The sequence below is a fragment of the Hevea brasiliensis genome, chromosome 7 (genome assembly GCF_030052815.1).
Source record: "Hevea brasiliensis isolate MT/VB/25A 57/8 chromosome 7, ASM3005281v1, whole genome shotgun sequence".
NCBI classification, from domain to species: domain Eukaryota; kingdom Viridiplantae; phylum Streptophyta; class Magnoliopsida; order Malpighiales; family Euphorbiaceae; genus Hevea; species Hevea brasiliensis.
In genome coordinates, this window is record NC_079499.1 from 3,218,321 (window position 1) to 3,229,442 (window position 11,122).

General features: G+C 32.6%; 3 protein-coding genes across 7 annotated transcripts; all 3 read left to right on the forward strand.

Moving 5' to 3' along the window:
• The first annotated feature begins 78 nt into the window (after window positions 1-78).
• Window positions 79-2,260, forward strand: LOC110641629 (uncharacterized). Of its 5 annotated transcripts, none has more exons than XM_021793422.2 (5): window positions 79-237; window positions 867-1,183; window positions 1,626-1,730; window positions 1,859-1,906; window positions 1,994-2,260. In XM_021793422.2, exons 1-5 carry the CDS (start codon window positions 129-131, stop codon window positions 2,234-2,236), a joined length of 822 nt encoding a protein of 273 aa, XP_021649114.2. In that variant the 5' UTR covers window positions 79-128; the 3' UTR covers window positions 2,237-2,260. The 5 variants fall into 5 exon arrangements, with proteins under 5 accessions (XP_021649114.2, XP_021649119.2, XP_021649120.2 ...); XM_021793427.2 differs by having other exon boundaries at window positions 96-237; window positions 913-1,183; XM_021793428.2 differs by having other exon boundaries at window positions 121-257; window positions 913-1,183.
• A 2,574-nt stretch (window positions 2,261-4,834) lies between these two features.
• Window positions 4,835-7,141, forward strand: LOC110641641 (pentatricopeptide repeat-containing protein At1g74600, chloroplastic). Its single transcript, XM_021793443.2, has one exon. It carries the CDS (start codon window positions 5,141-5,143, stop codon window positions 7,139-7,141), a length of 2,001 nt encoding a protein of 666 aa, XP_021649135.2. The 5' UTR covers window positions 4,835-5,140.
• Window positions 7,142-7,772: 631 nt separating this feature from the next.
• LOC110641642 (probable polygalacturonase At1g80170) lies at window positions 7,773-10,874 on the forward strand. The gene is made up of 9 exons (XM_021793444.2): window positions 7,773-8,027; window positions 8,337-8,465; window positions 8,644-8,814; window positions 8,915-8,935; window positions 9,055-9,262; window positions 9,553-9,634; window positions 9,750-9,858; window positions 10,004-10,120; window positions 10,265-10,874. The coding sequence occupies exons 1-9, from the start codon at window positions 7,788-7,790 to the stop codon at window positions 10,610-10,612; spliced, it is 1,425 nt and encodes a 474-aa protein (XP_021649136.2). The 5' UTR covers window positions 7,773-7,787; the 3' UTR covers window positions 10,613-10,874.
• Window positions 10,875-11,122: the final 248 nt, after the last annotated feature.

Genomic DNA, 11,122 nt, shown 5'->3' on the forward strand with positions numbered 1-11,122 from the left:
TTAAATCTACGTATATGCTTGATCATCAAAACGGAAGCAGTGGCATTATTGTGTAATATTTGCGAAATGCGAGGGCCCTTAGTTGCTTTCGGTTTCAATCGGCCAGTAAGAGAGAGATTAAGGGGCCGATGATATCTGCAGACAGTAAAACTCGTCTTCTTCTACGTCTCCTTTATCTTGAAACGACAAATCTTGATTCTCGAAGCACGACGACAGCAGGCATTCGTGAATTCCGAGGTCGCTTTCCTCTTTCTTAGGTTCCCAACGTTACCTTTTGTGTTTCTGTTTTCTTGGTTTTCGATATTAATTTTTTTTTTTGTTTGACTTGTGTTTTATGAAGCAAGTGGAAATCAGTCCAACTCTGAACTGATTCTTTGAGCTTTATAATTAGTTGAGAATTTCGCAATTGGGTTAGTTTAGATTACTGATCGATTACGTTCTCTTTCTTTCTGTAACTGCAACTTTTTGTATTTGTTTTCCTCTTTTAAATGTTCTGTTTGCTGGCATTTTCTTCAAAATTTGGTGTTAACTGTTACCCACTTAACATGCGCGGTGATTTTGATTTTAGAGAATTTAACTTGGAATCTATAGACTAATTTAGCTGAAATTTTTTGGGATTTATTTGTTATTAGTGGCTTTGTATTGGAAAGTAGTTTTTTGTGATTTTTTTTTTTGGCAATTCAAAGCACCATTAGCTGGAAAAAACTTTGTGTGGTAATGATAAAGTGTTAGAATTTATATGTATCAGAGTTTTGTTATTGACTAGAGAGAGAGAGAGAGAGAGAGAGAGAGAACTTTGCTTTTATCTGCTCACGAAGGCTTCTTGCTGTTTTTAAAAAGTTGGATTTGGTGACTGAATTGCACAGGCTTCAGTACCTTTTTGAAGAAAATTGGGAATTGTATTTGTGGCAGAAACGGGGATATGGGATCTGAAGGGCCAAAGAATGTAGTCATTCATGTTACTGGATTTAAGAAGTTTCAAGGAGTAGCCGAAAATCCCACAGAGACAATAGTTGATAATTTGAAGGATTTTGTTGACAAGAGAGGGTTGCCTGCTGGGGTTACTCTAGGAAGCTGCACCATTCTTGAGACTGCTGGAGATGGTGCTCTTCCCACGCTTTACAAGGTCTTGGAATCGGGCACTGCAGCTACAAATGATGACAAAAATGAACAAATCGTCTGGGTCAGTTCCAATTGTGCAACATTTTGTGGTTTTAGAAATGTAGCATATAATTTTAATCCTTAAATTTGGTTGATTTTCTCAGTGCTTGCCTGTTCTTCATTTTACTTCTGTTGCAGTTAATCCTCAGCTGTTTTGGATATATGTCTATGCTTCCTGTTTGCCCCATTAGTTTCCTATGTTGTGTGGCATTTAGCGTTTTCTTCAGCTTGATACACACTTAGCACAGGCCTTCCATGGTACACACTTATGTTCTTGATTATACTTGGGAGTATCCTGACCTCAGGGGTGATTTATTAATGGCATTTCTGTGACTAGCTTGAGAGGCTATGTAAGATTTAAGAGTGATGCATCATGCATATCATGGAAAAGAATATGCTGCCCCCTTTTATTTTGGATCTAGTTTTTCATGATTTAAAGTACTTGGCCTTCATTGCTTCTTCAGCTTCACTTAGGGGTCAACAACGGGGCATTAAGATTTGCCATTGAGCGATTAGCAGCAAATGAAGCCACCTTCCTTTGTCCAGACGAGCTAGGATGGCAACCTCTGGTAAATCTGCTTGTTCCATTTGAAGAGCTATTATTCTTTTTATTTTGACATTACATATCTCTTCTATTCATTTTATTAACAAGGTGGTCCTTGAAAACTTTTTAAAACGGATGATTTACTTTTTCCAGCAACATCCAATAGTCCCTGAGGATGGAGAAATTTCCTGCACAAGAGAGGTACTTTATGATTTGTTTTTTCATTTAATCTTAGATGTTTTATTTATTTTTATTCATTTAACTTTCTCATTATATTTGGTTTTGAAGACTTGTTGCTCCATTGAGGAAGTACTGAGGTTCTTGAAGAAGAAGGGCTACGAGGTGACAATATCAGATGATGCAGGTCGCTTTGTATGCAACTATGTCTATTATCACTCTCTTCGATTTGCAGAACAGAAGGGTTACAAATCTCTTTTTGTGCATGTTCCTTCATTCTTAAGAATTGATGAAGAAACTCAAATGCATTTTGTAGCCTCCCTTATAGAGGCTATTGCCTCAACATGTCAATAAAATTGATCTCAGTATATTTTTTTAGGGTTCATGTTTGTTTATCATGTGTCGGTGCTTGCTTGTTTATCAACTGCTTCAATATCATTAATAATAATAAAGGGAACTTAATTGTTGATATCTCTGATCCTTTAACAAATTGTTGCCCTTTTCTGTTTAGGGTAAGACATCCTTGTATATGTAGCTTATACTGATTAAAATTTTAAATATTTATAAATTTAAATTAAATTAATTTTTATAAATTAAATTAAATACACTCTAAAATATCACCCATTAGAACTGCAATGAGAAGCGATAACTATGAGAAAAAAATTTTCATTGATGTGAGCGATTCAACGCAGATGACAAATGTGAGTTTTTCGAATGGGAGGAACTTACTTGCAGAAAATGTGAAGAAATTGTTTCTGGTATAAGTCACTGGTTATTTATTCTGTAGGAAATAATTTGTATATGATAAATATTTTTTATGAAATTTATTTTTAGAAAAAATTTTATATAATATTTTTTATTATTTAATTATAATATTAAATTAATTATATACATTTTATTTCATATATATATATAAGTATTTTTATATTTTAATAAAATTATTAAAATTTAGAAAATAACTTATTTTTTAAAAAGAAAAAATTATTTTTCTTAAAAATAATTTTTTTATTTATTATGAAATTTTTTTATCAATTTCCTGTGTACTATAAATGCTAAAATATGTAAAAAAAAAAAAATTTCAAGATTATCCACAAAACAAATAGAACCTAAATGCAAAAATCAGATATTGAGGATGAAATTGAAGATTGTTAAGAAGGGTAGTTGAATTCATCACTGTATTAGGCACTATCCTCTGTTTATTTCACATAAAATAGCTTTATATAGAAAATATTTTTTATAAAAATTATTTATTAAGAAAATATTATAATATTTTTATATTTTAATAAAATTATTAAAATTTAAAAAAATATATTTTTTAAAAAGGTGAAAGCCATTTTTTTAATAAAAAAAATATTTTTTATTAATTCATTATTTTAAATATCTTAAACACTAAAAAAAATATTTTGTACAAAACAACAATACCATAAATGAAACATTGCAAATGATGAAGTGAAAGCTCTTACATAAAAATTACTTACACAGCTCTCTGTAAAATTATGGTATTTTAATTTTTTAATTATGGTTAATTATAAAAAAAAAATAAATTTTGATTAGGGATGACAGTGCGATAAGATTCCTCCTCAGTCCTTACCTACAAAGGTTCAGGTTCGGATGGAGATTTGTCCTCCAAGGAGCAGGTTAGGCGGGTTTCCTCGCAATAATTTTTTTTTAATTTTAATTTTTTGTTATATAATTTTTTTTATTAATAATTTTTTTAATTTTATATAAAATCATAAACAAAGAGGAAGAAGCTTGCTATGAGACTGTTTGGTTTAACTGTTGAATATAACTTATAAATCATGAATGGCATTTGGTTTAACTGTTGAATATAACTTATAATTTGATGGATATAAAGTATTCTTAATAGTGATAATAAGATATATATGATAAATTTTTTTATATTAAGTGTTTGATAAAATTATATTTAGTTGTTGCTGTTGATATGTGAAATGACTAATAAGGGTATATATCGTATAATTTATTTTATTATTTAAATAAATATAAAATTATAAATTTATTACATTATATTATTTATTTTATTATTAAATTAAATATATAATTATTAAATTAATATATTATATTATTTAAATAAATATATAATTATTAATCTTTTATATTATATCATTTATTTTATTATTGAAATAAGAAAATAATTATTTTTTAAGATAATTAAATAATTTTAAAAATATAAATAAAATAATAAAATAATTATTATTGTTAATAGAAAAATTTATAATTAATTTTAAGTTTTTAAATATAAATAAATATTTTTATATTTTATGTTATTAATAAAAAATATTTTATCAAAGTTAAAATATGTTAATTAAAATGTTAAAATTACAAATGAAAAAAATAAAAATATTAATAATATTAATTTTCAAGTTAAATAAAAAAGAATAATATGGTCAAAATAAAAAATAAAGCTAAATCAGCTATCAGCTGACGAGAAACAGCTCTAAAAATAGAGTTAATACAAACTGCAGCTGATAGGTATCATATCAGTTGCTCATCAGCTATCAGTTCTATTTTTTTAAGCTTGCCAAACACTATAATTTATTAATTTAAGTATCTATCAGCTATCAGATACACCTAACAGGTAAACCAAACACCCCCTATAACTTATCTATTTATTTTAAAAATATTTTTTAATTAAATAAAAAATTACACTATTATTCTTATAAATTTTAAAATAACTTATAAATTTTAAAAATATTAACAACAACCTCGTCTCGTCTTAATAATTATAATATTTAATTATATATTATTTTAATATTTTAATAAATAAAATTACTTGTTAAGAATATTTTAATTAAAATTTTAAATTATTTAAAATTAATTTTAAATAATTTTATAAAATATTTATTTATTTATTTTAATTTAACTTATAAATTAAATATAATTTAAGTGAAAGATTAAAAGTGAGTATAGCAAATTGAAATGGCGAATAATAATAAAACTGAAAAAAATATGTACTTGCGATTTATCTGGTGGGTCGGTTCGTCCCTCTGGAGTCGGACCAATCCACTGAATTGCAAGATCACTTCTTTTCTTCAACGTCAAGGGGTCTGATTCTGATATTGAATGCATCGAATTCTGATAAGGTTTCAGTTTCTTTTTTTGGCATTGTTGGAGAAGGAATCCTAGAGCTAGCAATGTGAATTCCAAGTGGGCAGCAATCCAGCAACATCACGTAAAGTTGATATTGATGTTTCTCATCCCATTCCATACGCCAATTTTACCTCACGAAGCTCATAAGCAATGCAAAGCATCAAATGGCTGCCTCTAGTCCGTACCATAACAACCTTAGCACCGAAATACCTTCCCATATCATCGTCAACCAGTACACTACTGTTGGATACTTACTGTGAACCCAATCCCCATGAGGTCATTTACAACAAAAACAGGATTATTGGTAACATGATCAAGTCTGGGAACTTACATGCTGCTCACAATCTATTCGATGAAATGGTTATACGTGATGTTGTTACATATAACTTGCTGATTTCTGGGCATGGTAAATATGGAATCCCGCAACAGGCTCTCTATCTTTACTCTGAGATGGTTTCACAAGAAATCAGAGAAAGCCCATCAACGTTTTCTTCTGTTTTAAGTATATGTAGTGACTCGGGGTTTTCCAGAGAAGGAATTCAAGTTCACTGCAGAGTTATTAAACTTGGGTTCGATTTCAATTTGTACATTGGCAGTTCACTTGTTGGTCTTTATATGCGTATGGGACTCGATGATTTAGCTTTGAGTTTGTTTGGTGAATTGCCTGAGAGAAATTTAGCGACATGGAATTTGGTTTTACGCTCGATTTGTGAGCTAGGTCGATTTGATGACTTGTTAGGATTGTACAACAAAATGAAACTGGATAATGTGGAGGCAAATGGGCTTAGTTTTTGCTATTTGATCCGTGGATGTTCTGACGAGAGGTTTTTCAATGAAGGGAGGCAATTGCACTGTCATGTGATCAAGGTTGGACGGGCAAACTCAAATATTTTTGTGGCTAATGCTTTGGTGGATTTTTACTCTGCATGTGGGAGTTTAAATGAAGCAAAGAAATCGTTTCAAGCTATTCCACTGGAGGATGTTTTATCGTGGAATTCAATATTATCAGTGCATGCTGATAATGGATTATTTTTTTATGCTCTTGACTTATTTTACACAATGCAGTTTTGGGGCAAGAAACCATCAATTCGTTCATTTGTGGCGTTCTTAAATCTATCTAGTATGAATGGCAATATTCTATTTGGAAAGCAGATTCACTGTTATGTCTTGAAGATGGGTTTTGACAATGGGAGTGTGCATGTACAATCTGCATTAATTGACATGTATGGAAAATGTGGAGACATTAAGAATTCAGTATCCGTGTATGAAAGTCTTCCTAAAACAACTATGGAGTGTTGTAACTCACTAATGACATCTTTGTTGCACTGTGGCATTGTTGATGACGTGGTTGAGATGTTTGGTTTGATGGTTGACGAAGGAGTTGGACTTGATGGGGTTACATTTTCCACGATGTTGAAAGCATTATCACAGTCGGTTTTAGCAAGCTTGGCCAGCTGCAGATTGGTGCAGTGTTGTGCAATAAAATTAGGTTTTGAATCTAATGTTTCAGTTTCTTGCTCACTGATTGTTGCATATTCAAGGTCTGGTCATGTTCAACTGGCACTACAGGTTTTTCAACAACTTTCTTCCCCAAATGTTTTCTGTTTCACATCAATCATCAATGGATTTGCCCGGAATGGATTGGGAAGAGAATGTCTTGAGATGCTTGAAGCCATGATTCAAAAGGGTTTAAAGCCTGATAAAGTGACTTTCCTGTGTGTGTTAACTGGGTGCAGCCACTCTGGGTTGGTGGAAGAAGGAAGATTGGTTTTCAATTCAATGAAATCTCTACATGGGATTTCCCCAGACACAGAGCATTTTTCGTGTATGGTAGATCTGTTGGGGCGAGCAGGTCTGCTAGATGAAGCTGAAGAATTGCTGCAACAGGCACCAGAAAGGGGTAATTGTGTGATGTGGAGCTCGTTGTTGCAAAGTTGTAGGGTTCATAGGAATGAAATGGTGGGAAAAAGTGCAGCAAAAGTATTATTGGAACTTGATCCAGAAGATTTTGCAGTTTATTTGCAAGTATCAAACTTTTTTTCTGAGATTGGGGAATTTGAGGCCTCAATGCAGATTAGAGAGATTGCTATGGCAAGGAAGATGACGAAGGAAATTGGTCACAGTTTAATTGATTCGAATAGTTGCTATTAAAATTTGGAATTCTGTACCAATAGCAAGTCAGCCATCAGTCTTGGTGCATCAGATAGCACATGCAGTAATGTCAAACTTTGTTTTCATGAGGTGAACCTTTATTGTGAAATCGATATCTTTTTCATAGATCAGTTGTGGAAAGGTTTCTTTTGCTTGAAGCATATAGTGTGTGCATGTAGTGGACTATTAGGATCTGCTTTTTTGATGCCCTGTTAGCTCCAATAAAGCAATTGACCTCCTTGCATTTTTAGGATTTTTTGTTATTTCTATGCCACGTATTGTACATTCATGTGATATTTAATTTTACAATTTACAGAAATGAGGTTGCCTGGAAAGCATTTTCTTTTGCAGAAAATATTTTATCCCTTTCTCATGGTGAGAGAGCACAAATCTCCTCTCTTTGAATGGTTAACTTCTGTGTACTGGTTGAAGAGTAAAGCAAACAACTTAAAAAAAAAAAAAAATTTCTCTTCTACTTTAAGTGTTGTCATGTGGAAAATGTTGTTCCTTCGTACACTTTTAAGCCAAGCCATAGAGCCCTCAAAACCCTTCATTTACAAATCTAATATGGACATATAAATTTTAACCCATTGTTTTGTGTGTTTATTCAAATCAATCAGTCTTGGAACAGCAAGCAGACAAAATCATGGATAAATTATTCATCATTTCCTTTCTTGGTTTGCTGACAGTGGTTCATGCAGTTGCAGGAAGTGTGGTATATAACAACATTGGCATGCTTGAGGAACTTGAAAGATTTGAAATAGATGAAGAAAATGGTGTGGAACTTTCTGATACCCCTTCATGGACAAGCGAACGTGGACGCAGGGTACTCGTGAATGTCGATAGCTTTGGTGCAGTTGCAGATGGAGTTTCTGATCACACCCAGGTGCATATTTGATTTCTTAGAGTGATTCAAAAGGTTTCCAGTATTGTATTCACTTTGGTGATTATATTAAGTCCACACATGAATGCCTGAAGTCTTCAAATTTTAATAGTTTAATAGACAGCCGACAGTTTACCATTAGCATGATAGACTATTGCCCTTTTTTTTGCCTTTATTCAATTTATCAGCAGTTAAAACTTAGACTTGATGCTTATGCAGCAACTTTATCTTGCCAAAGTTGAACTTCTAATGAAATTATCATTGGGCTTTTCTTTCTTCTTTGAGATTAAGTTCTCTATTTTGTTATTACAGGCCTTTGTTAAAGCTTGGCAGACAGCCTGTGCTACACCAAAATCAGTTTTTTTGGTTCCTCCAGGACGCCGTTATTTAGTCAATGCAACAAAATTTAAGGGGCCTTGTGAGGATGGATTGATCATCCAGGTAATGTCAATGCTGCTTGAAATTCAAGATACCTAGACTGTATCAGGGCTATAAGTTGTTCATCGTTATAGTATTATTATTTATATAAATGCTTTGTTGATTAGGCTTATTATTAGTATTATTAGCAGAAATATCTTCATTTTTTTTTTAACATTTCATTTCCATCATGATCATACAGATAGATGGAACTATAATAGCACCTGATGAGCCTAAGAACTGGGATCCTAACCTTCCACGACTCTGGCTTGATTTCTCTAAACTGAATGGAGTTCTTTTCCAAGGGAATGGACTTATTGATGGTTCAGGGAGAAAATGGTGGAAGTCATCTTGTAAAAAGAACAAGTCAAATGTAATTTATCTAAATTACTCCATTGCTTTATCTGTGCTTGAGTACTTCAAATCAACAAATAAACTTTAATGCATGTTTTTCTTTCTTCTTTTCTTTACAGCCTTGCAGAGAAGCACCAACAGTAAGAATTGTTTCCCTTAAATTATATGACCCATTCTCTGAAAACAAAAATGCAAAATTTCTAGGACTAGAAGTACTAAATGTGCATCGTGTTAGATTTAACAAATGAGGTTTTTGCAGGCATTAACTATTGATTCAAGCTCATCTGTAACAGTAAGAGACTTGACCATCCAAAACAGCCAACAGATGCATTTTGTGATCTCCCGGTGTTCATCCGTGCGAGTATCTGATGTACTAGTCTCGGCTCCAGAAGACAGTCCTAATACTGATGGAATTCATATTACTGAATCAACTAATGTTATTCTTCAAGGCTGCAAAATTGGAACTGGTTCTTGAATCTCATCTTGTTCTTCTATTTTTCATTTTCATTTGTACAAGAGTAAATACTAAAATGGAGATACAACTAACATTTATTTTATACATTTTTAAGCAATTGCTTCCATAGATATGAGATAAGGGGAAACATGCAAAGACTCTAATAACAGAAAATACATTCAGAACCACTGCGTCCATGAAGTTCCTATGGGAAAAAAATTGCACTGTTGCATGGTTGTTGATATCATGGGGTAAATATACTGAAAGAGAGTCTGATCTAGTTATGTTACTTGTGATATTCAGGTGATGATTGCATTTCAATTGTCAATGGTAGCTCTGGCATAAAGATGAAGAGAATTTATTGTGGACCAGGACATGGAGTCAGGTACCATTTGATCATTCTTCTACCTCATGTAGTAGAAACTAGAAAGAGCTAGAATTGAAATCTTACTTTCGCAATTGACTTTGTTTTTTTTTTGGGTCCAAAATTCTGTACTCAGTATTGGAAGTCTAGGGAAGGACAACTCCACTGGCATAGTCACAAAAGTGGTCTTGGATACAGCATTTCTCAAAGAGACAGCCAATGGCCTCAGGATTAAGACATGGCAGGTAAATAAACTGTGCATTGTGATGGTAAGTCATTAGTGTTTCAAAAACAAAGTGTAGTGTCTATTTCTGTGCCAGGTTTTTGAAGCAAGTAGTTTAACAGTACACCTGGAAGCTTTGCTAAATTCATTCTGTTCTGCTGCTGCAGGGAGGCAATGGTTATGTTCGTGGAATCCGTTTTGAAAATGTAAAGGTGGAAGATGTTGCAAATCCCATCATTATTGATCAATTCTACTGTGATTCCCCAAAAGCCTGCAAAAACCAGGTAATTTTTTCTAAGTTTCCTTCATGACTTCAGCTATTTAGACCATTTAATATCATGTTGACCAAAACCTCATGAGTTAGTACTCCTAACGACTATCCAATTACAAATCCTGATATGTGCACTCTTATGCTCTTACCTTGTTAGACATCTGCTGTAAAAATAAGTGAGATTGTGTACCGGAATGTTACTGGCACCACAAAGAGTGCGATGGCCATGAAATTTGCCTGCAGTGATACTGTCCCTTGTAGTAACATAGTCCTCAGTAACATCAACTTAGAGAAGAAAGATGGCACAGTGGAGACTTACTGCAACTCTGCCCAAGGATTTGGATATGGTGTTGTTCATCCTTCAGCTAACTGCCTAACTTCCCAAGACAAACACTATTTTGGTGTTGGTGTCACAGATATTGCTGAAGACTATGATACTGATCAGACTGAAATTGCAGAGCTTGCAGAATCCAGCAGTGAGGCTATTGTTCACACTGAGCTCTGACACGGCTACTTTCATAAATTAAAATAACCATATTATAGTAATTAATATAGCAATATACTCAACTGGGAAAATGGAATGTAATTGTAGAGATTTCTTGGAGGAGGATTGACGTTTTCATGTTGAATTTTATGGGACTTTTACGGAGGATATTTAGCTATACATACAAATTAATCCAAAATTATACTTGTAGAAACCAATAATGCAATTGATATTGGAGGAAAAATATAAAGTTAATGAGATCTATACTATTTTGTTTATGGAATGCTGTGTTCTTTCTTCCTTTGTGTGTGTCGAAATAAAATGTTTTCTTCGTATTCTATCGTTCATATATGCATAGAACACAGGCCCTTGAGCCAGCAAGTAAAGATGCATATTTTTATGTCAGAGACGGCCAGTGGCCAGGCCAAGCATGCAGCTTTTGGTGAAAAAAATTTAAGAAAAAAAGTTCAAATAAACTCCTATATTCTAAATAAGAATTGAACTTTGGCTAAATAAATTCTTACCTAATAA

What these genes read in the sequence shown, in the direction of transcription:
- LOC110641641 (XM_021793443.2), top strand. Translation starts at nt 5,141, where the DNA reads ATGCAAAGCATCAAATGGCTGCCTCTAGTCCGTACCATAACAACCTTA.
- LOC110641629 (XM_021793422.2), top strand. Translation starts at nt 129, where the DNA reads ATGATATCTGCAGACAGTAAAACTCGTCTTCTTCTACGTCTCCTTTAT. An exon ending in AGGCATTCGTGAATTCCGAG is followed by an intron (nt 238 to 866) that starts GTCGCTTTCCTC and finishes TGAATTGCACAG; the next exon opens with GCTTCAGTACCTTTTTGAAG. An exon ending in AAAATGAACAAATCGTCTGG is followed by an intron (nt 1,184 to 1,625) that starts GTCAGTTCCAAT and finishes TTGCTTCTTCAG; the next exon opens with CTTCACTTAGGGGTCAACAA.
- LOC110641642 (XM_021793444.2), top strand. Translation starts at nt 7,788, where the DNA reads ATGGATAAATTATTCATCATTTCCTTTCTTGGTTTGCTGACAGTGGTT. An exon ending in GAGTTTCTGATCACACCCAG is followed by an intron (nt 8,028 to 8,336) that starts GTGCATATTTGA and finishes TTGTTATTACAG; the next exon opens with GCCTTTGTTAAAGCTTGGCA. An exon ending in GGACCAGGACATGGAGTCAG is followed by an intron (nt 9,635 to 9,749) that starts GTACCATTTGAT and finishes TTCTGTACTCAG; the next exon opens with TATTGGAAGTCTAGGGAAGG.